The following is a 23,827-nucleotide window of genomic DNA, read 5'->3' on the forward strand; positions in this document are numbered from 1 at the left end:
AAAGCTGGAGGCATTACACTACCTGATTTTTTTTTTTTTTTTTTTTTTTGATTCTCACTCTCACCCAGTCTGGAGTGCAGGGGCACAATCTCGGCTTACTGCAACCTTGACCTCCTGCGTTCAAGCTATTCTCCTGCTTCAGCCTCCCGAGTAACTGGGACTACAGGCATGCACCATCACACCTGGCTAATTGTTTTGTATTTTTAGTAGAGACGAGGTTTCACCATGTTGGCCAGACTGATATGAAACTCTTGACCTCAAGTGATCCACCTGCCTCGGCCTCCCAAAGTATTGGGAGTACAGCCACCACAGGCAGCCTATGATACCCTGTTTCAAAAACAACAACAAAACAACCTAGGTTGTGTTCTGTTTCTGTCTACATGTTTTTGCTTCATTTATTGCTTTCTCTCTGTCCTTAACTTCTTCCTCCCCACCCCCACTGATTTCTTTTTCATGCTTGTATAGATATGGCTGCCCCAAAGCTTCTGAGTTAGATATTTTAGCCACTTGGTTTCTTCTGAACTTTAATTCTGGTTCCCAGTAACCAGTTCCCAGAAGAGATCTCCAAATGAAAGTGGGGTACAGTCCTACAGTGCTTAGATCAGCTGTCTTTGCTCAGTCCATTCAGCTGGAATGAAGCGGGTAGATGTCCATGATAAACATTGTTGGAGCCTTTATCCTTTTAGGAGGAATGAATTCTAGAAGAGGGTATAGTAGTTGATAGGGAACCTTATTAAACTAGATACAGCTCCCAAAAGGTGTGTACCACATGAATAGTACTGCAGTGAGTGAACGTCTTTGTGAATTGGCTCATTTATGCAGATATTCCTTTGACATAATTTCTAACCATTTTAATAGTTAGCCAGTGTATACAAGTTTCAGTAGATATGGACAAGTTCTTTAAGAAGTGTGTCCCTTGTTTACACTCCCGTCAACAGTGTATACATGTTTTCCCATACCCGTTAGTTCTGGTCACCAACCTGTTTGTCTTTGCTGGGCTGAAAAATAAAAAATCTAATTGCTGTTTTAATTTCTATTTAGTTTCTAGAAAACATGTACAACTTTTACTATGGCTTTTAGCCATTTTTATTTTTTCTGTTAATTTTTTTTGTCTTTTTTGCCCATTTTTAGAATTTGATGGGTTCCCCCTTTCATTTGCCTAAAACTGTCATACATTACCAGTTTGTATGACATGTGTTATTTGTTTTGTTCTTCAGTAGTAATGTGTGCGTTGCCTTAAGGTGGTTTTAATTTTTTATGCAATCATATTACTTCTTTTGTGTCATGCTTACAGAATCCTTCGCTACTCTAAGATTGTAAAAGCATTCACTCATTGTCTTGTAGTGCTTTACTGATGCACTTTTTACATTTTAGTCTTTGATCCATGTTTAATTTACTTCAGTTTTGTTTTTTTTGAGATGGAGTCTCACTCTGTTGCCCAAGCTGGAGTGCAGTGGTGTGATCTCGACTCACTGCAACCGCTCACCTTGTGGGTTCAAGTGATTCTCCTGCCTTAGCCTCCTGAGTAGCTTGGTTTACAGGTGCGTGCCACCATGCCCGGCTAATTTTTGTATTTTTAGTAGAGACAGGGTTTCACCATGTTGGCCAGGCTGGTCTTGAACTCCTGACCTCAAGTTATCTGCCTGTTTCTGCCTCCCAAAGTGCTGGGATTGCACGCGTGAGCCACCATGCTCAGTGAATTTACTTGAGTTTTAGTAATTTATTTATTTATTTATTTATTTTTGAAATGGAGTCTTGTTCAGTTGCCTAGGCTGGAGTGCAGTGGTGTGATCTTGGCTCGTTGCAACCTCCACTTCCGAGGTTCAAGTGATTCTCCTGCCTCAGCCTCCCAAGTAGCTGGGATTATAGGTGTCCGCCACCACACTCAGCTAATTTTTTTTTGTATTTTTAATAGGGACGGGGTTTCACCATGTTGGCCACGCTGGTTTTGAATTCCTGACCTCAAGTGATCCACCCATCTTGGCCACCCAAAGTGCTAGGGTTACAGGCGTGAGCCATTGCACCCGGCAAGTTTTAGTATTAAAGCATCTGGTTTATTTTTTTTGATGGCCACTTAACTTATTTGTTGAAGAGGAATTTTCACCTAGTAATTTGCAGCCTTAAATATTAAATTCCTATATACAAGCCTATTCATACTGCCTAGTCTCTTTTCTTCTACTGATATGCTATTCTTGTGCCTGTACTTACTTACTACTGTGGGTTTATAGCATAGATTAAAATATAATGGCCAACTAGGAAGGGGCAAGTATATGTTTACTGAATTTATAGAGTGAATGGTTCTATGCATATTACTTTATGATTCATATACTGTAGTTCATAAGTTAATTACAAAAACCAGTGATTGTTCAAGTTAGTGCTTCGTATTTCTCTATATTCTGGAGAAACAAAAGGCAAATGGGGATCTTTTAAGTTTGCTTTGGGCTGTGATTTCTTGAAGCGTTTTTGTTTTGTGAGTTGTTTTTTTCTTATTTTGTTTTGCTTTGCCAGCAATGATTTAGAGCATCCTTTTACAAAAGGTTATTTAAAAATTGTTTTTTACCAAAAGCTCCTATTTAGAAATGTGTTTATTTTTCAGACCTCAGGAAATTTTCTGACGGAATTTCAAGTGAAAAATGTTCCTTCAGAAAGAATTGCAACTCAGAAGATCCTGTCTGTGATAGGAGAGTGCCTTGACCACTTCGGCCCTGGTTGTGTGGGTGTGCAAAAAATATTAAATGCTCGGTGTCCACTCGTGAGGTTCTCACACCAGGCCTCTGGATTTCAGTGTGATTTGACTACGAACAATAGGTATGATCTCTAACGTTTATTATTTTAAATATGAACATTCTAATGTAATAGCTTGGTTTTTCTCATACAGAAACAGTGGCTTTGTAATCTTAAACATGCTTGAATAACAATTTTTTAAAAATTTGAACACTTGGATTGAAAAGTAAAAAATCTTTTATATTATACCTGTTGATAATTTGGTGTTCCTAAACAGTGCTAGGATATTGTGTTAAAATGTTCACGTATCTAACCTCTGAGAAGAAATGTATTTCATTATTCTTACTTGTGGAGACTGGTAGTGTGTAGTGTGAAAGATGCCTGCTTTTTAGAAGAAATTTCTGATGGCGAAAAAAGAAAAAAGTAAAATAAGAAAGAAAGACGCCTATTTATAGTACAAGTCTTCTAAGAATACTTAGAAAATAAAAGAACAACTTGAAGTTGACCTTTGAATTGCCTCCAGATATATAGTCAACTTTGTGTACTAGACATATGTCCTCTTTACTTAGGTCCACAAGTGGTTGGAAGAGCTTAAGACTGGATGGCTTTTGTTCGTCCTATATGTATTGTATTATCCTAGTGATTTGTTTGCTTCAAAAAGTGGGATGGGAATAAGTTCTTTTGTACTGATGACTTTCCTGGACTCACAACAGGGAAATTTTCTTTATTTCATTTTTTTATTATTATTGCTATTGAGAGTCTTGCTCTGTTGTCTAGGCTGGAGTGCAGTGTGGCTCATGATCTTGGCTCACTGCAACCTCCACCTCCCGGGTTCAAGTGATTCTTGTGCGGTTTCACCCTGTTGGCCAGGCTGGTCTTGAACTCCTGACCTGAGGTGATCCGCCTGCCTTGGCCTCCTAGAGTGCTGGGATTATAGCCGTGAGCCACTGAGCCTGGCCCACAGTAGGGAAAATTTCTTAATTGAGAAGTTTATTTCTTAACTTCTCATTACATGAGTTCATTTTCACTATGTTATTTGTTAGATAAATAATCATTACTGAAAATAGATTCAGAAAATCAAAACTAGAGCAGTTTTGGTTAAACTCGAATCTTCACCAACAAAGCAATCCTAAGTACCTGTGGATTTCTCTCAAGTAAAACTCATGGAGTATAAAGTCTGTGATTTCTTGCCAAACTTTAATATAAAAATATAATACTGTACTTTCTATCATTATTATATTTTCTTTATAGTATGTAAAATAGGACAAAATGGCATTTATCTTTCTAATTATGTTATTTTCTTTATATCAGATACCTTATACTTTTTGATATTTATTTTTAGCTTAATTTAGCTTCATTTTCATACATAAAACACTTAATCACCATGAATTTCTAAGTTGCTGTTTCTTCTTTTTTTTTTTTTTGAGACATAGTCTTGTTTTGTCGCAAAGGCTAGAGTGCAGTGCCAGGATCTTGGCTCACTGCCATGCAACCTCCGCCTCCCAGGTTCAAACAATTCTCCTGCCTCAGCCTCCCAAGCTGGGATTACAGGCACATGCGATCATGCTGGTGTATTTTTGTAGAGACAGGGTTTCATCATGTTGGCCAGGCTGGTCTTGAACTCCAGACCTCAGGTGATCCGCCCACCTCGGCCTCCCAAGTGCTGGATTACAGGCGTGAGCCACCACGCCTGGCCTTTTTTCTTCTATTCTTTTTAAACTCAGGATGTAAATGCCATTTTAGAGAGAGTTTTAACTTGATGCTGTTAACTTATTTTTTATACCATGTGTTGGTTCTTGGAGAAATTACAAGACATGTTTTGATCAGTAGGAACTTAATATTTTTAATTTAATTTAATTCTATTTTTACTTTTTTAGAGACAGTGTCTCACTCTGTTGCCCAGGCTGAAGTGCAGTGGTGTGATCATAGCTCACTGTAGCCTCAAACTCTTGGGCTCAAACAATCCTCCTTTCTCAGCCTCCCATGTAGCTAGGATTACAGGTGCATGCCACCACGCCTATTTTTTTTAATTAAATTTTTTAAATTTTGTTTTTCTTTTATATATATATTTTTTATTTTTATAGAGACAGGGTCTTCCTATGTTACCCAGGGTGGTCTCGAACTCCTGGGCTCAAGCCATCCTCCTGCTTTGAAATGCTGGGACTACAGGCGTGAGCCACAGTGCCCAGCCAATAAATGCCTTTTTGTCTTTATCAATTTTTTTTTTATATATATATATATATATATGTATGTATGTATGTTTGAGATGATGCCTTACTCTGTCACCGAGACTGAAGTCCAGTGGCTTAATTTTGGTACACTGCAGCGTCGACCTCCCTGGGCTCAGGTGATCCTCCCAACTCAGCCTCCCAGGTAGCTGGGCCTACAGATGTGTGACACCACACCCAGTTAACTTTTTTATTTTTTGTAGAGACAGGGTCTTGTCATGTTTCCCAGGCTGGTCTTGAACTCCTTGGCTCAAGCCATCTGCCCACCTCAGCTTCCCAAAGTTCTGAGATCACAGGTGTCAGCTACTGTGCCCAGCTATTTATTAATAAGTATAAAGAGCCTTTGTGTGTTTTACTTATTATTTAAATCATGTTTAGAAACTTTGATTTAAAAATTCTAAGTTCTAGGCCGGGCGCGGTGGCTCATGCCCATAATCCCAGCATTTTGGGAGGCCGAGGCGGGTGGCTCATGAGGTCAGGAGATTGAGACCATCCTGGCTAACATGGTGAAATCCTGTCTGTACTAAAAATACAAAAAAATTAGCCGGGCATGGTGGTGGGCGCCTGTAGTTCCAGCTACTCGGGAGGCTGAGGCAGGAGAATGGCTTGAACCCTGGAGGCAGAGTTTGCAGTAAGCCAAGATAGCGCCATTGCACTCTAGCCTGGGTGACAGAGCGAGACTCCGTCTCAAAAAAAAAAAAAAAAAAATCATAAATAAATAAAAATTGTAAGTTCTAGATCTACATTTTCTTTCTTTCTTTTTTTCTTTATTTTTTTGGCAGGGTCTTCCTCTGTTACCCAGGCTGGAGTGCAATAATGCTATCTCAGCTGACTGCATCCTCTGCCTCCCGGGTTCAAGTGACTCTCCTGCCTCAGCCCCCCAAGTAGCTAGAATTACAGGCATGCGCCACCACGCCCAGCTAATTTTTGTATTTTTGTTTGAGGCGGGATTTCACCGTGTTGGCCAGGCTGGTCTCGACCCCTGACCTCAGGTGATCCGCCTGCCTCGGCCTTCCAAAGTGCTGGGATTACAGGCATGAGCCACTACGCCTGGCCCTAGATCCACATTTTCTTTTTTTTTTTTTTGAAACAAAGTCTTGCTCTGTCTCCCAGGCTGGAGTACAGTGGCTTGATCTTGGCTCACTGCAACCTCTGCCCCCTGGGTTCAAGCAATTCTCATGCCTCAGCCTCCTAAGTAGCTGGGATTACAGTGGCACGCCACCACGCCCAGCTGAATTACTGTATTTTTAGTAGAGAAGGGGTTTCACCTGTTGGTCTTGAACTCCTGGTCTTTAACTCCTGGCCTCCTGGCCTCAAGTGATCCGCCCACCTCGGCCTCCCAAAGTGCTGGGATTACAGGCATGAGCCACCGCGCCCAGCTTACATTTTAATTATCAATTTTAAGAGGATGTTTTAATGGGAATGAATGTATTTGATATTCAGCCATTCATATTAAATTTTATATTGCAAATTCATAATGCTTTTGATTATCTAATCATGTTCTGAATACATTCAGATATAGTAGGATATTTAGATATGTTTCTTGGTATATGTTTAATTTTACCCTTGGTTTATAATTTGGGGATTTGAAAATTTTTCTTATTTTTATGTTTTGAAGGATTGCCTTGACAAGTTCTGAACTCCTTTATATATATGGTACCCTAGACTCAAGAGTGAGAGCCTTGGTGTTCGGTATACGATGCTGGGCTCGAGCGCATTCGCTAACAAGTAGTATTCCTGGTGCATGGATTACAAATTTCTCCCTTACAATGATGGTCATCTTTTTTCTCCAGAGAAGATCACCCCCTATTCTTCCAACACTAGATTCCTTAAAAACCCTAGCAGGTAAGACTAGAAAGAAACTTCTCCATTTTCTTTTTCTGATGTTATGAGTAAATATAATTACCATGTGTTACCAAAGCCCCATCTATTTGTTTATTAGTCATAAAATTTGTCTTGACTTTCAAAGCCTTGTGAATCTAAACTTATTATTATTATTATTATTATTATTGTTATTTTTTAAAGCCTACCGGAGTTGTAAGAACAGATGATTTGGGAAGCCAGGGCCTTTAGCTAGCTTTTTAAGCTTTATTTATATACCTTTATATGCCTTTAGCTAAATTTATATACCTTTAGGTAAATTTTTTGAGAGTTCTGTTTTCTGTGTATCAGTTGGCAAGGTTGTTTACAGCAGTTGTGAAATAGCTGGAGCTTCCCCCCTAGTTGACCAAGTCTAGAATGACCTTTTTCAGACACAACTTGTTCAGATACAACTTTTGATTGGATCACAGTCTCAGAGATGACTTTCAAATTGGAACTTATGTTTAGACTTGTATTAGAGATACTAAAACTGTTTCATGATGTTTCAAAGATTCTAAATGTGTTTTTAATGAAAAGCTTATAAGCAGTCTTAGGTGCATTATTTTAAATTTGACATACTATATCATTGGTATTATAAATGATTTTATAAATGCCTCCCAGGTTCAAGCGATTCTTGTGCCTCAGTCTCGCTGAGGCCTGCTGGAGAAGTTATGTTATAAAATCTTGCAATTGTAAACACTAAAGGGAAGGTAATTAAGGGGCACATACACACAAATGCATACTGTGTCTTCTACCCATCTTATGTAATTGCTGCCTGATAATTCGATTGAGTGCTTTCTTGAATCTTCCTGTTTAAAATGACCTTAAAAGGCAAAGTATTTATGTAGCTTGGTGTTTAAAATCTCTAGACACGGCCCAGTTTTCCATCCTCTTCTCTACTCCTCTTTATGTGTCCCACATTCCAGCCAGTGCTGTGATTACCCTTGGAACATTTCATCTTAGCTCTTTGTTCACACTGTTTTTTTGCCTGGAATCTGCTTTCTCTTCTCTCGGTCTAAATTATTTCTTCCATGCTACCTTCCCTTATCCATATTAGAAATGATCTCTTCCTCTCAACACCGTAAGTGTTGATATTGTTTGAAATTGACCTCAAAAAAAGCTTGATTTGTGTTTACAACTAATTGATCACAGCCAGTTACAAATTTCTGTGTTTCTTCTCCACTCCCACTGCTTCACTTGACTAGCCTAAAGAAATAAAATAAAATGAAATAAAATAAAATAAAGCTCGATTTGATAGGTTAAGGGAAAATGAAAGTTTTCAGTGGGGTAGAGTGGTGGTCACTTACCTCACTTTTGAGATTAAAATAAAGGGCAGCATCAATATCTGTGCTCATTTCATCCCTTAGTGTCATTCAGTATTTATTGATTACTTCCTATGCATCAGGTGTTATTGGAGCAGTGGGGATATGAACAGTGTTCCCAGATAACTCACAATCTAGTGGAGAGGTAAGCGATACATAAGATATGGGGCAGATCTTCACCATTAAACTACCTGTAAGTAGCACTTCCTTTTCCACTCCTGCTGTATGCTACTCTCATAGAAACCATCATGGGGAAAATCACGGAACTTTTGGAGTTCAGTAACTGAGAAACAGTAGAAGCTATAAAAGGAGGAGTGGAAGAAAGTTGAACTTGGTATAGACTACTCCTAAATATCTTGATTGCTCCCTTCAGTCTTACAAGTACTGGTACCCCTGCCCATGTCAAGGCCCTGTTGTCCTCTGCCTGTGAAGACTTACATTGTCTTTCTACCTTATCTCCAGTTTGGTTCCCACCAATCTATTCTTAGTTAGAGAGTGATTTTCACAAATACATATGATAGTATTATTCTATTTTGCGGTCCTTCAGTAACTTTCTATTATCTTTTTTTTTTAAATGTCCACTAATTTTTTAAAATTTTGTTTATTATTTATGTATTTATTTTAAGAACGGGTCTTGCACTGTTGCCCAGGCTGGATTACAGTGGCACAATCACAGCTCACTATAACCTTGACCTCCCGGGCTCAGGTAATCTCACTTCAGCCTACTGAGTAGCTGGGACTATAGGCATGCACCACCATACCTGGCTAATTGTTAAATTTTTTGTTGAAATGGGGTCTTGCCATGTTTCCCAGACTGGTCTTGAACTGGACTCAGGGAGTCCTCCCACCTTGATCTCCCAAAGTGTTGGGATTACAGGCGTGAGCCACTGTGCTCCACTTTGTAGGCAGGCTGGAGTGCAGTGGTGCAATCTTGGCTCACTGGAACCTCTGCCTCCCAGGCATCCTCCCACCTCAGCCTCCTCAATAGCTGCGATATACAGGCTTGTGCCACCACTCACTCAGCTAATCTTTTAAAAAACTTTTTGTAGACATGGGGTCTCACTATATTGCCCAGGGTGGTCTCAAACTCCTAGGCTCAAGCAGTCCTTCTTGGCCTCCCAAAGTGCTGGGATTATAGGTGTGAGCCACCATGCCTAGCCTCCACTAATTATTTTAGGAAAAGAATATGATACGTGGACAAATTTTAAATGACCTGTTGAGTTTTTAATTCCAAATCTACTTTAAAATACATTTAAATATGTTCACATCTTATAGCATCAAAACAGGCAAAACTAGCTTGGAATTCTTTAACATTTCACTTGAAACATCAAATTTGATTGTTTTTAAATTTTTGCAGTAGTTTTTAAATATGGTAAAAGAATTTTTCAGGCTAGTTTTTACAGTTGCGTCTCAGCTATAGCACATTGTAGATGCCTAATTGCCAATAAATGCCAAGCAAAATTTGATACATTTTTTGCCTTCTATCACCGACGGTTTTTGAAGTTGCTATAAAATAACTTGTCTTAGATTAATGAATATTAAGAATTGGGTGAAGATCATTTTGAGGAGAATTTATCAACATTTTCCTTATCCTTTTTTTTTTCCCCAAAATCCATGGTTTTTATACTTTCTAATTTTGACCAGTAGTTCAACATTGGTGGACATTAGACCTAAGGGAGAAAATAATTTTAAACTGTGAAACAATCAAAACCATCTTGAGTCTCGGTGTTTAATCATCTAAGTGACTTGAATCTTGTGTACAATCATTTCATTTCTTCTAAGCTGTACCTCTCATTTGATATACAAATAAAGTATCAATTTGTTCTTTTTTAAAAGAAAACAATATTTTGTTTGCTTCCTTGCTTGTTTATTAATAGAAGGCAGCATGAATTCCTAGAATACCTTCCAGAACTTCTAGGACTTTGTAAACTACTATTTAGAACCTAAGCTAAGATAAAGACCAAACTTTTTCACATTGTGTGCAGGGCCGTTTATCAGCTTCCTTTTCATCCTCTTCTCTTAGGTTGATTCCTGTGTACCAGTGGGGAGCGTTAGCCAATCTTGAACTCCTTGATGATGCTTGATGTTTTGTGCTTTTTTTCATTGCTCCATGCTTTTGCCTGAAATGGCCTTCTCCCAGCCTCCCCCTGGCTCCGGTTTTTTTTTTATGGAGAATCTCAAGATTAAGCCAGAAAAGACAGACAAACCCAGTACAGGATCTCATTTGTCAGGTCTTTTCTCGCCGTCCTCTCTGCCTCCCAGTGGGTAGTGCTTTGTTGGTTTCCAAGCCTGTGGTACACACCTGTATTGTAACAACTGTTAGATTGTTGTAGTTCTTTTATCTGCCTGCCTCAGCGTTGTCAGGCTTTTCTAGGACTGGCTGTCTTTGCTTCATCTCTGCATCTTCTGTTCCTGGCATAGTATTGGGTTCATAGTAAGAGTTCACTGTATAGATTTCAAAATGATTGGATAACATTTTAAAGTTGAGGGCTGTTTGTACTGGGCAAGATGGACCATGATGTTAACTTTCATATTTGGTTCCTCTTGAATTGCCCTGTTTCTTTGTGTTTTCTTAAAATCGCCACTGTGTTTTCTCATACATCTCTTTTTCTTGTGTTTTCCATGCTTTCTGACTTTGCTACTTTTGTTACATTTACTTCTGTGCTTAGTGCTTTCATTGAAGATTCGTTCCTGAAAAAAGACACAGCAGCTAAAAGAGCATCAATATATGTGAGGTGACACTGCGTCACAAAAAACATAAACTGTTAATTACTTGAAGTAGTAAAACATGTGCCTAGGTTCCTTAAAAATAGATCTAAGTAGAAATACACACACACACACACACACACACACATTTTATATAGCTCCTTCAACATATTATAAATTGTATAGTAGAGCACATAAAATGTGCTATTAAAATGTTAGAACCTAGACTAATTTTTGAGAAATTATGCAAGTAACCAGGGCTTGACAAAAAAATAACAAAAAACACAAAAAATGGGAGACAAATTTATAGGAGGCTTATTTATCTGTCTGGTGATTATAGGCATTTGAAATCAAATATCAGGGCTGGGCACGGTGGCTCACGCCTGTAATCCTAGCATTTTGGGAGGCCAAGGTGGGTGGATCACTTAAGGTCAGGAGTTTGAGACTAGCCTGGCCAACATGGTGAAACCCTGTCTCTACTAAAAATATAAAAATTAGCCGGGCGTGGTGGTGCTTGCCTGTAGTTCCGGCTACTTAGGAGGCTGGGGCAGGAGAATCACTTGAACCTGGGAGGCGGAGGTTGTAGTAAGCCAAGATCACGCCACTGCACTTCAGCCTGGGTGACAGAGCCAGATTCCATCTCAAAAAAAATTAAAATAAAAAATAAAATATCAGCAATCATTCAGATTATTGATTATATGCCTGCTATATGCTAGATGCTCGTTGTGGGCAGGTCGGTGGTGGGGAGTTGGGCAGTAATGAATAGGATAGTGGCCTTTGTAGTTCCAGACTGGGGCAGAGGAGTGGACAGCATACAGACAGTCAGAATGCAGTCAGATAAGTCAGATGGTGAATGGAACAAAAAGGATGGAGAACCAGTTTGAAATTATGAAATGCTTTCAGATAAGAAGTAGCCATTCATGAGATTTCTGAAAAGTGGGAATTTGCTCTTGTAAACAACATATTATCTATTGCAGATAGTGTGGGCCAGGGATTTCATGGTGGTTGTATATTTATGAAAATGATTACCTCTAAAGGTATAAATACTAGTAGAAGAGGTGAATGCCTGAGTCTAATGTGCTGTCATTGAGTTAGTTTTGCTTAATTACTGAATTCCAGTTACTCTAGAGTGCTACATTTTAGAAATTACCTGAAGCTTTTTTTGTTAGCATTCAGTTTGTGTCATGTATGAAAATGGTAAGAATGGAATTGGGTATGTAAATGAAGTATTGACTAGAGATAGTGCTGAAATTTGGTTTGGTGAAAGATGGGGAAACTCCCTATATTTTCATCTACTATTAGAAAACTGATTACCTCAAAAATTGATTAGGAATCATTGGGTTGTTGAAAGATAATAATTCTAGATTGCTAAATTAAATGTAATGTTAATTTCACTGTGGCATAACTAGTCTCAAATCTTTTTTTAATTTAACTTAATTAAAAGATAAAAAGATTTAAGATCAGTTATCCCATAGGGAAATTAATATCATTAAATCATAGACAAGAAATTATAGATTAAATCATTATTAAATCATTCAATCGTAATTATTTAATCATTCATAAAATCTATGATTTAAATAAAGAATAGAGTAGAAATTTATTTACATTTATTTGTTTTGTTTTGTTTTTTGAGATGGAGTCTTGCTCTGTTGCCCAGGCTGTAGTGCAGTGGTGTGATCTCAGCTCATTGCAACCTCCGCCTCCTGGGTTCAAGAGATTCTCGTGCTTCAGCCTCTTCAGTAGCTAGGATTATAGGAGCATGCCACCATACCTGGCTAATTTTTGTATTTTTAGTAGAGACAGGGTTTTTCACCATGTTGACCATGCTGGTCTCGAACTCCTGACCTCAGGTGATCTGCCTGCCTCAACCTCCCAAAGTGCTGGGATTACAGGTGTGAGCCACTGCGCCCGGTCTTAAATTTATTTAAATCATAGATTTTTATTCTGAGGTAGGAAATATCTTTGAAATATGTGAAATAGGCCAGGCGCATGGCTCATGCCTGTAATTCCAGCACTTTGGGAGATGAGGTGGGTGGATTACCTGAGGTCAGGAGTTCAAGACCAGCATGGCTAACATGGTAAAACCCCATCCCTATTAAAAATACAAAAATGAGCTGGGCGTGGGGGCATGTGCCTGTAATCCCAGCTACCCGGGAGGCTGAGGCAGGAGAATTGCTGGAACCCGGGAGGCGGAGGCTGCAGTGAGCTGAGATCATACCACTGTACTCCAGCCTAGATGACAGAGCGAGACTCTGTCTCAGGCAAAAAAAAAAAAAAAAAAAAAAGGGAAATATGTGAAATGTTTTTTGTTTGTGTTTAAGATGCAGAAGATAAATGTATAATAGAAGGCAACAACTGCACATTTGTTCGTGACTTGAATAGAATTAAACCTTCAGGGAACACAGAAACATTAGGTAAGTGTCTTTCTGTTTACTTGATCCTTTTTGGATTGAAATAGGCTTTCCTCTGATTGTCCTTGTTTTATTTTCTTACAGAATTACTACTGAAGGAATTTTTTGAGTACTTCGGCAATTTTGCTTTCAATAAAAATTCCATAAATATTCGACAGGTAAATAATGTTTCACTAGTTATTAGTATCTGGTCTTCCACCGTAGTAATATTTAATTAACTGTTTTCAAAACACTCTAATGAATGTTATTTTATTTCTTTTCTATAGTAATTGCTAGTAACAAGGAGGTTGATGTCCAGAGAAGTTACATGGCTTGACTAAGATCAGTCATCCCTTTATGCCAAAGAGCAAAAGCTAGCTCTTTAGCATCTGCCTTCTTATTATGCCATGGGACTTCTGTCCTCACTTAGTGTAATACTGTTTCCCTCACAATATGGAATACATTCCAGAAAGTTTCCTGAAAAATATTATTTACATACAGCTGTTTTTAAACTGGATTTGTGTCTATGGAATAAATTTAAGTCCCAAAGATAGATTTCAGTGATTCCCTCAATTTGAGCCCTTAGGATTTAGGTTTGTTTTTTTTTTTTAGAGCAAATGAACTTATGATTTGGATTCTTCTGAGCACCTGGGATGAAAGACATTTTTTCTTTTAAAAAAGAAACTCAGGCAGAAGCCTAGACAAAATTTGTTTATAAGTGGGAGATAACTTGGCATAGCCCTCTGTTTGGGTTTATTTTGTTTAGCATTTGGCTACTTGATTACAAATCTTACAAGATTGGCTTCATAAAACACAAACCCAGATATACTTTCTCCTTATTTCTTCACCTCTCTTTTCATCCTTCCCTCTTACCCTGCTCATGGACTCTGTTAAAATAAAAGATTGGGGAGAGGAGAAAGGATTCATTCAGAAAGCTTTACAAATGCAATCTAGAAGGAAAAAGTCATAAGCATACAAAGTTTGTCACCCTTTTGGTACTCCAAAGCTCAGAGATACTAAGCATGAAATAAGTTAGGGAATAAATACTTGCTGCTCACATTGGGGAATTTTGACCATTGGCTTTGTAATAGTTAATTAAGTAATATTTATGGTATCATTTGAAAGAGGAAAAGATATGTAGACTAATGACTTATATTGGTCATATGATTCATAGCTTTAGCTTTTCTTTCTCTCTCTTTTTTTTTTTTTTTTTTTTTTTTGAGGCAGAGTCTCACTCCATTGCCCAGACTGGAGTGCAGTGGCACGATCTTGGCTCACTGCAGCCTCTGCTTCCTGGGTTCAAGTGATTCTCCTGCCTCAGCCTCCTAAGTAGCTGGGATTACAGGCACGTGCCACCACACCTGGCTAAGTTTGTATTTTTAGTAGAAATGGGATTTCACCATGTTGGTCAGGCCTGTCTTGAACTACTGACCTCAGGTATTCCACCTGCCTCCCTCGGCCTCCAAAATGCTTGGATTACAGGTGTCTTTTTTATTTCTGTGAGATACTATCTTATGTGGCAGAGCCCTGTTGTTGGATCTCTAGGAAGATAATGGAAACTTTTTAGTGTTTTAAATAAATAATGAATAATCCTTTGTTCCTGCTCTTTTTTCCTCATCTCATACTTGGGAAACATTAATTAATATATTTAATTTAAGGTTTCTAATTTTGTGTGTTTCTTTTTCTACCATAATAGGTATGCTTTTAGCAAGTCTCAGAAATAAATATGTCTTCATCTTACTTTCTGACATTTTTAATCATTTTTTTCTCTTTTCATGCTCTACCTTGTCAGGTAAAAGTTATACTATTTTAAAAATGCTTTTGTCAGTTGACTTAGTCCAGATACCTCTTCTCTGAGCAATGACATCATCATCCATAGATGATAAGCCTAAGTTATTTCTCCAAAGAACACTCATAAAACTACAACTGGGAAAAGAAAACCACAAAAAATGAGAAGTACACACACCCAGCATGCATACATACTCAGTGCCCTGAAAAAGAAATTCTTTACTGTGTAAAGTTAATGCTGGTGTTTTATATGTTTTGACATTTTATTGAGTTAACGGTTTTTATATTTAAGCCCTTCATGTACAGTAACTCATTTTTTCTTCTGTGTAATGATCTATAGGGAAGGGAGCAAAACAAACCTGACTCTTCTCCTCTGTACATTCAGAATCCATTTGAAACTTCTCTCAACATAAGCAAAAATGTAAGTCAAAGCCAGCTGCAAAAATTTGTAGATTTGGCCCAAGAAAGTGCCTGGATTTTACAACAGAAAGATACAGACCGACTTTCCGTATCAAGTCATCAGCCTTGGGGGCTGGCAGCCATATTGCTACCATCTGTTCCAAACAGAAGGTCCGTTACCAATAAGAAAAGAAAAAGGTCTGCAAATGAAAGCATCAAAAACTTGTTAGAATCTTTAAAAAGTAACAGAACAGCAAATTTCACAGAAACCAATGAGAAGAGAACAATTAGTACTCAGACATGATGACTGCTACGTTATGTAAAGAACTGGGCTTATCCTATCAAACTGTGGACTACTTGGAAAAACTGGTTTGAAACTTTCACAGATCTCAGCTTTCATCTGATGTCACTTTTTATGATCTTCTCATTGGCCCCCCTTAACCTGGTCTGAAGTTCTGGGATGTTTTCAGTCTGATCAGTCTGATGCTCAGTGGCACTTTATTAAAACATCAGCTGTGGAGTGTGGCAGCGCACACCTATAGTCCCAGCTGCTCGGGAGGCTGAGGCAGGAGGATCTCTTGAGCCCAGGATTTTGAATCCATCGTGGACAACATAGCAAGATTCCTTCTCTAAAAAAAATGAAAATAAACATAAGCCACAAGGAACGGGTGAAAGATTATTGTAATGTGCTTTAACTAAATAGGTAAACTATACTAAACAAATGCTAAAACTCAGTTTTAGGATGAAACTGTTGTTGATATCCACATCACTCCCTGTTTAGAAAACATTTAAAACGACTTTTAGTTATGTACAATACGTTGGCAGTGAATACATTAAGCTTCAAAATTTGGTAGTGCTCTTGAATATGTGTATTTGTATTTTTCAAGCGAAGTTCTCTTACATATACATTAAAGTGGGTTGATACTGATATCAAAAAATGTTTGTTTTTAGAACAGACATTTCGGTCAGTGCATTCTTAGGTATTCCAAACCAAATATGATGACATCAATGGATTGCATTTTAAAAATATTGTTTGATTTTTCTGTTTTCAAAAATAAAATCCTGTTTCTAACTAAAATGTGATATTCCCAGTATTCCTTCACATCTCTTTTGAGAACTCCCCGCTTCCTGTAGGAAGTAGACATACTTGTCTCTCAGTATATGCAGAAAATTGGTTCCAGGACCATCCACGTACACCCAAGTCTGCACACACTCCTTCAGTCCTGTGGAGCCCGTGCATGGGAGAATTCCACCTTGCGCATAAGCAGATTTTGCATCCGGTGAGAATACTGTATTTTCAATCCAAGTTTGGTTGGAAAAAATCTGTGTGTAAATGAACTTCACAGTTCAAACCCATGTTGTTCAAGGGGCAGCTATATGTTGAAATTTAATTTCCATTACATTCTCTGTAGAGTAACGGAGTTTCGCTCTTGTTGTCTAGGCCAGTATGCAGTGGCACAGTCTCAGCTCACTGCAACCTCTGCCTCCCGGATTAAAGTGATTCTCCTGCCTCAGCTGGGATTACAGGCACCCGCCACCACACCCAGCATTTTAATTTTTGTAATTTCAGTAGAGATAGGGTTTCACCGTGTTAGCCAGGCTGGTCTCGAACTCCTGACCTCAGGTGATTGCCCACCTTGACTTTCCAAAGTGTTGGGATTACAGGCATGAGCCACCACACCTGGCCTCTGTGGAGTAACTTTCTATTTAAGAAGCAAGTAAGCCCCAGGCATAGTGGCACATGCCTGTAGTCCCAGCTACTTGGGAGGCCGAGGCACAAGGACTGCTTGAACCTGGGAGACAGAGGCTGCAGTGAGCTGAGATCACACCACTGTACTCCATCCTGGGCGACAAAGCGAGACTCTCTCAAAAAAAAAAAAAAGAAGTAGCATAGTGCTTAAAAACAGACTTGAGCCAGACTGGCTCCATGACAAGGTACTCAGTCTCCTGGGGCCCCCGTTTCATCTGTAAAATGGGGATCATGATCAGATCAACATGAGGATTAAGCGAGGGATGTAGGAAAATGCTAGGTCAGAGCATTTTCCTGGCGTGAAGTAAATGTTACTTCTCTAACTGTTGCCTTTCGGTGTTTGTGGCATGTTATTACCTTTTTTGCTACTCAAAATTCAGATTTAGGGTTTATAGTACTTTAAAAAATTTTCCCATTTAGATTTTATGTCAGAAATTATAATGGGTTCTGCTTGGGATATTTTAAGAAACTCAGCATTGTTATGAAGCAAATGAATTCTGTGTCCTTGTGTCTATGCTATTGGATTCCACATTTGACACCAGCAAACAAATATCAATGTTCTGTATAGGCAATGTCTTTAAAAGCCATTTTCCATTTGTTCTTTATTTTGTTGGGCTAGAAATCCATATTGATTTAAAAAACTTAAAAAGCATTAACCACTTAAGGGTTTCTAAATGAATTTTTTTTTTTTTTCTGTTCACAGATATTTAGTCAGATATTTCCTTTTTTAGGTTGGTGCTAGGTATAAAATGGTTATTTAAGCACATAAAGTATGTTTATGTGTTAGCATTTTCTTTTCTTTTTGGTAATTTGTAGGACAACCTTGACACTAGGCTGTTTTACTTTTCAGAATCAGATTTAATTATGTGATTAACTTTAAATCTACAAAGACTTTTTTTTTGAGAGGGAATCTTGCTCTGTCACCCAGGCTAGAGTGCAGTGGTGCAATCTCGGCTCACTGCAACCTCCACCTCCTGGGTTCAAGCAATAATCCTGCTGCAGCCTCCCAAGTAACTGGGATTACATGTGCCTGCCACCATGCCCAGCTAATTTTTGTATGTTAGTAGAGACGGGGTTTCACCATGTTGGCCAGGCTGGTCTCGAATTCCTGACCTCAAGTGATCTACCTGTCTTAGCCTCTCAAAGTGCTGGGATTATAGGCGTGAGCCACTGCACCCAGCCCATTGATGGTTTTTGTACAAAGGGATAATAAAAAAGCAATGCTTTTAGATGATTGATCTGTTGATACCTAGTAGTTTTAGATCATGGCTTTTTGTTATTGTTGTTTTTGAGATGGGGTCTCAGTTTGTTGCCCAGACTGCGCTGGACTGCAGTGGCACAATCTCAGTCTCACTGCCACCTCCACCTCCCAGACTCAAGCTATCCTCCCATCTCAGCCTTCTGCGTAGCTGGGACTGCAAGGGTGCACCACCACTCTCAGCTAATTTTTGTATTTTTTTGTAGAGACAGGGACAGGATTTCACCATGTTGCTCAGGCTCGTCTTGAACTCCTGGACTCAAGCAATCTGCTCACTTCAGCTTCCCAAAGTGCTGGGATTACAGGTGTGAGCCACCATGCCCAGCCATGATTCCTTTCTTTTGAAAATAATACATTTGGCCGGGCATAGTGGCTTACACCTGTAATCCCAGCACTTTGGGAGTCCGAGGCAGGCAGATCATGAGGTCAGGAGTTCAAGACCAGCCAGGCCAACATGGTGAAACCCTATCTCTACTAAAAATACAAAAATTAGCCAGCTGTGGTGGCAGGTGTCTGTAGTCCCAGCTACTCAGGAGGCTGAGGGAGGAGAATTGCTTGAACCTGGGAGACAGAGGTTGCAGTGAACCGAGATCGCGCCACTGTACTCCAGCTGGGGTGACAGAGCAAGACACCATCTCGGCAAAAAAAAAAAAAAAAAAAAAGCAAATTTGAGTACTTGAGTTACTTGAGTATAGGTTTTGTCATTAAGTTAGATAAAATTTGGCTGTTAAATTTTCCACAAAAAGCCAGAAGGTGACTGTCTCTCATATGCCTCAGAAGAGTCTTTCTCCTTAATGTTTAATAAGAAAGTAAAGCTTAAGCAGTTTAAAGCTATCAGCAGGAAGTAACAGCTCATGGCTTACGTATGATTGTATGTAAAGCCTTATTATGAAAAATTCTTTACATATATACTTGGAAAGAAATGAAAACTTGACCAGAAATCACTTTTCATCTTGGTATGAGGTTGGAATATTTATTTTAAATACTTGAAAGACTTATTTGGGTTTCCACAATGAATTCAATTACCTGTGGATACAGATTCCAAAGAATATAAACATTACAATGTTCCTCTGGAATTCCCATGTAGCAACTCTCAGAAAGTATCTGCTGTAGATAGAATCTTTAATCTGTAGTATCTGTGATACAGGATATATCAAATCACAAATTATTTAAAAAGGTACTTTATCTTTTAAATGTAATTGCTCGTGTTTTATGTTATCTGTGTGTGTATCCACGCCCTTTCAGTACTCAGTGGAGTCAAAGCTAGATTAAAAGCATTATTCATGTTTCTAAGATGAATATATTGAAAAAATTTTCCCCCATCGCAGAGTTTCTAAGCTTCTAGAATGTGGTGCTAAGGCATATTTTAAAGAGAGTATTAAAAAGGTCTAACTTGGCTGGGCACGGTGGCTCACGCCTGTCATCCCTGCACTGTGGGAGGCCAAAGTGGGTGGATCAGTGGAGGTCAGGAGTTCAAGACAAGCCTGACCAACGTGGTAAAACCCCGTTTCTACTAAAAATACAAAATTAACTGGGCGTGGTGGCAGGCACCTGTAATCCCAGCTACTTAGGAGGCTAAGGCAGGAGAATCACTTGAACCCGGGAGGTGGAGGTTGCAGTGAGCCGAGATTGTGCCACTGCGCTCCAGCCTGGGTGACATCGAGACTCCACCTCAAAAAAAAAGAGAACAGAAAAACATTTAACTTGAAACTCTAGATACTATACTCTGATGAATACATGGCATGGGGAAAATACCTAATTTGGAACAGGCCAAGTCTAAATTAATGAAAAGTTGGCCAGGCCTAGTGCTCACTCCTGTAATCCCAGTACTTTGGGAGGCCGAGGTGGGCAGATCACTGGAGGTCAGGAGTTCAAGAGCAGCCTGGCCAACATGGTGAAACCCTGTCTCTTCTAAAAATACAAAAATTGGCTGGGCGTGGTGGCACACGCCTGTAATCCCAGCTACTCGGGAGGCTGAGGCAGGAGAATCATTTGAACCTGAGGGTCAGAGGTTGCAGTGAGCTGAGATCACTCCACTGCACTCCAGCTTGGGTGACAGAGTGAGACTCTGTCTCAAAAATAAATACATTTAATTATTAGAGAAAAAACTGTAGGTTGTTATTTTTGCCTGGGTTTATTTTGAAGTGTGGCACATTGAAAAGTTACTATAATGGATGCTATCAAATAAAATGGAGCAAACTATGAAAAGATTCCACATTAAGCCTACATCATGCTCCATGTCGCTGAGCATATGACATTTCTCTCTAGTTCTACCCTGTCTTGAAAACTGGAGTAAAAGGTGGGTTATGAAACTGGCTGATTAACAAGGAAAGCAAGCTCACTAATAATTGTATGAAACTTTACTATGGAGAATTTTGAACACAGGCAAAAGTAAACAAAACCATAATGAACTTGGCACACATCCATCACCTCTTTCAACAATTCATGACAAATTGCCTTTAATTTATAACCCTATTAACTTACCACTTCTATATTATTTTAAGCAAATTCCATTCTGCCATTTCATCTGTAAATATGTAATATTTCTAAAAGATAACTTTGGTTCTAATGTAATCACAAAATCATTGTCAGACCAAAATGAAACAAACAAAAACAGTAATTCTCTAATAAAATCATATTTGATTACTGTTCAAGCTCCCCATTGTCTTGTGGATATCACAATGGCTTTTTCCTAGTGCAGTTGTTTGAATCAGTATCCAATTAGAGTGCACATATTGTGATTGGATGGTCTGTTTCTTAACTCTCTTACACTCCAGGTTTCTACTTCATCTCTTTTTTCGCTTACAATTTATTGAAGATAGGGGATTGTCTTAGGGACCCGTTCTACAACATAGATTATGCTGATGATGTCAGCACATATGATTGTTCAACATTGTTCACATGAGCTGTTCAACATTACTTAATGACTTGAAAATATTTTTTATTAGTTTTAGAAAACAATTTTCAAATATTGCTTTGGCTACATTCGCCTTCGTTCCTCTGGGATTCCACTTAACATTTATTAGTTCTTTTTGCTTAATTCCCTATGTCTCTTCTATATTTTCCTGTATTTTCTACTCTTGTGTCTCTCTCCATTCCAAGAATTTACTACTTTTTTTGTATGTTTGTTTGTTTTTGAGACAGGGTCTCGCTCTGTCGCCCAGGGTGGAGTGCAGTGGCGTGACCTCGGCTCACTGCAACCTCCTCCTCCAGGTTTCAAGCAGTTCTCCTGCCTCAGCCTCCTGAGTAGCTGGGATTACAGGTGCCCGCCACCACACCCAGCTAATTTTTGTATTTTTAGTAGAGATGGGGTGTCACCATGTTGGTCAGGCTGGTCTTGAACTCTTGACCTCAGGTGATCCACCTGCCTTGGCCTCCCAAAGTGCTGGGATTACAGGCATGAGCCACCGTGTTCGGCCAGAATTCTGACCTATATAACAGTTTATCAGTTTTTTTCATCTGTGTCTAATTTTAAAAATCCACTTACTGAATTCTCAATTTCAGTATTTTTTTTTTTCAGTTTGACACAGTTATTTTAAAGCCTGTGTCTGATAACTTGATCATGTGGTTCCCCTGTGGGTCTGTTTCTGCTTTTCATGATTTGACTTCTCTCCTGGTATACCTGGTGGTGGCAGTGGTGGCTTTGTATGTTGATATTGGCTGAGAGAAATAGTAGGAATTACTTCGAGGGAGGATGGTGTTTTCTCTTCCTTCAGAAAGGATTTACTTTTGTTTCTGGAAGGTGAGTAGGGGTATTTATGATCCTGGATCACTTTAATCCGGAAAGGGTTTGAGATTTTCAAGTTGGATTCAATTCCAGATTCTAGTTCGTCGTTACTCGCACTGTGTTGGGGAAGATCTCAGTCCAAAGCCTGGAGTGCTGACCAGGGCCCCTTTTCCTTGGCGGGCCCTGAAGTCCTTTTTGTCTCCTATCCCTGCAAGTCTTTTGAAACCTCTGCTCCGTCTGATCTACCTCATCAGCAGATGTCCCTCGGGGGAAGCAACCCCAAATACCAGGCTCACCTGTTTAAGTCTGTTCCTTCACAGTTTTGTAATTTTTCACTGCCTTGTTAGCATTCTGATGCTTTCAAGCAGCTGTTTTGTTTGTCCAAGCTTCTTTCTCTCTTTCTCTCTCTTCCTTCCTTTCTTTCCCTTCCTCCCTTCTTCCTTTCTTTCCCCTTCCTCCCTCCCTCCCTCTTTCTTTTCTTTCTCTTTCTTGTTTCTTTCTCTTTCTTTCTTTTCTTTCTCCCTCTCTCTCTCCTCTCTCTCTCTCTCCCCCCCTTCCCCCAATCTCTCTCTCTCTCTCCAAGCAGCTGTTTTTGTTTTTCCAAGCTTCTTTCTCTCCCTTTTTCTTTCTATGTCTCCCTCCATCTTTTCTTTTTCTTTCCTTTTCCTTTTCTTTTCTTTTCTGTTGAGATGGAGACTCACTCTGTCAGCATGTACCACCACACCCAGCTAATTTTTTACATTTTTAGTGGAGACAGGGTTTCACCATGTTGGCCGAGTTGGTCTCAAACTCCCGACCTCAGGTGATCCACCTGCCTCGGCCTCCCAAAGTGCTGGGATTACAGGCGTGAGCCACCGCACCTGGCCTATTTTGCCAAGCTTTTCTGGTTGTTTTCATTCAGTGAGAGAGTTGATGGACATTACCTAGTCTGCCATTACTGGACATCATTCTTTTTGACTCCAGCTTCTGATCTTTATATATATTTTATCTTATAGGAATGTGTACTATTTAGTTTGCTTCCTTGTAAGAAGCTTTCAGATGTCTCACTTGCTGGTGCCTGTTCAGTTAAGCTTTGGATAACAGTACAAAATTTGGCCAACATGAATGCCTAGTTCACCACTAATGAAAGCTGGGCACTGCAAATGTTCTGCTGTGCTTCAAAAATCAGAAGTTGCCAGCTTTTATATCTAGACTGTGATTTCCTCATAGAGGATTTTGTATATGCCAATTCAAAGTTTAAATTTGTGCCATGTGTGAATAAGTGCACAAAATGCCCAAATAAGAATGAGAAAAATATCTCCTTTTCCCATCCACATTGAGATACCTGAAACAGCTATGAAATACAGTTTTTCTTCCAGTTTTCCAAAATACTTATTTGAGTTGAGACCAAGAATGGAGCATTTTAGGCCAAAATGCTTTTTGAAAATTTTATGATTTATGACTTTAGAAAAAATCTCTTTTGGACTTTAAGCATGTTATTTTTAGGATGTCTTATTCATGAACAAAACAAATTTTTTACATAGGTGAAATAATTTAGGTGTTTGTATAAGTCAGTTATCTCTATAATATATGACTTTTATATTTGTGTTTTTCAGTTATTCAGTAGCCCACATTTGTTTAGTAACAAAATTAACAAAAATTGCTGTCATTATTTTGAGTTAATTTTCAACTTGTA

The 23,827-nt window shown here is 39.0% G+C and overlaps 1 protein-coding gene across 1 annotated transcript in view; it reads left to right on the forward strand.

Moving 5' to 3' along the window:
• MTPAP (mitochondrial poly(A) polymerase) overlaps positions 1-16,495 on the forward strand; it is a 44,429-nt gene extending 27,934 nt beyond the window's left edge. The window contains exons 5-9 of the mRNA XM_011977326.1: positions 2,597-2,808; positions 6,571-6,797; positions 13,162-13,254; positions 13,336-13,409; positions 15,359-16,495. Of these exons, the coding sequence (XP_011832716.1) occupies positions 2,597-2,808; positions 6,571-6,797; positions 13,162-13,254; positions 13,336-13,409; positions 15,359-15,721 (969 nt within the window). The 3' untranslated portion in view covers positions 15,722-16,495. The remainder of the gene's footprint in view (positions 1-2,596; positions 2,809-6,570; positions 6,798-13,161; positions 13,255-13,335; positions 13,410-15,358) is intronic.
• The last annotated feature ends 7,332 nt before the right edge of the window (positions 16,496-23,827 follow it).

This window comes from Mandrillus leucophaeus, unplaced genomic scaffold (genome assembly GCF_000951045.1).
Source record: "Mandrillus leucophaeus isolate KB7577 unplaced genomic scaffold, Mleu.le_1.0 Scaffold178, whole genome shotgun sequence".
In the NCBI taxonomy this organism is placed as follows: domain Eukaryota; kingdom Metazoa; phylum Chordata; class Mammalia; order Primates; family Cercopithecidae; genus Mandrillus; species Mandrillus leucophaeus.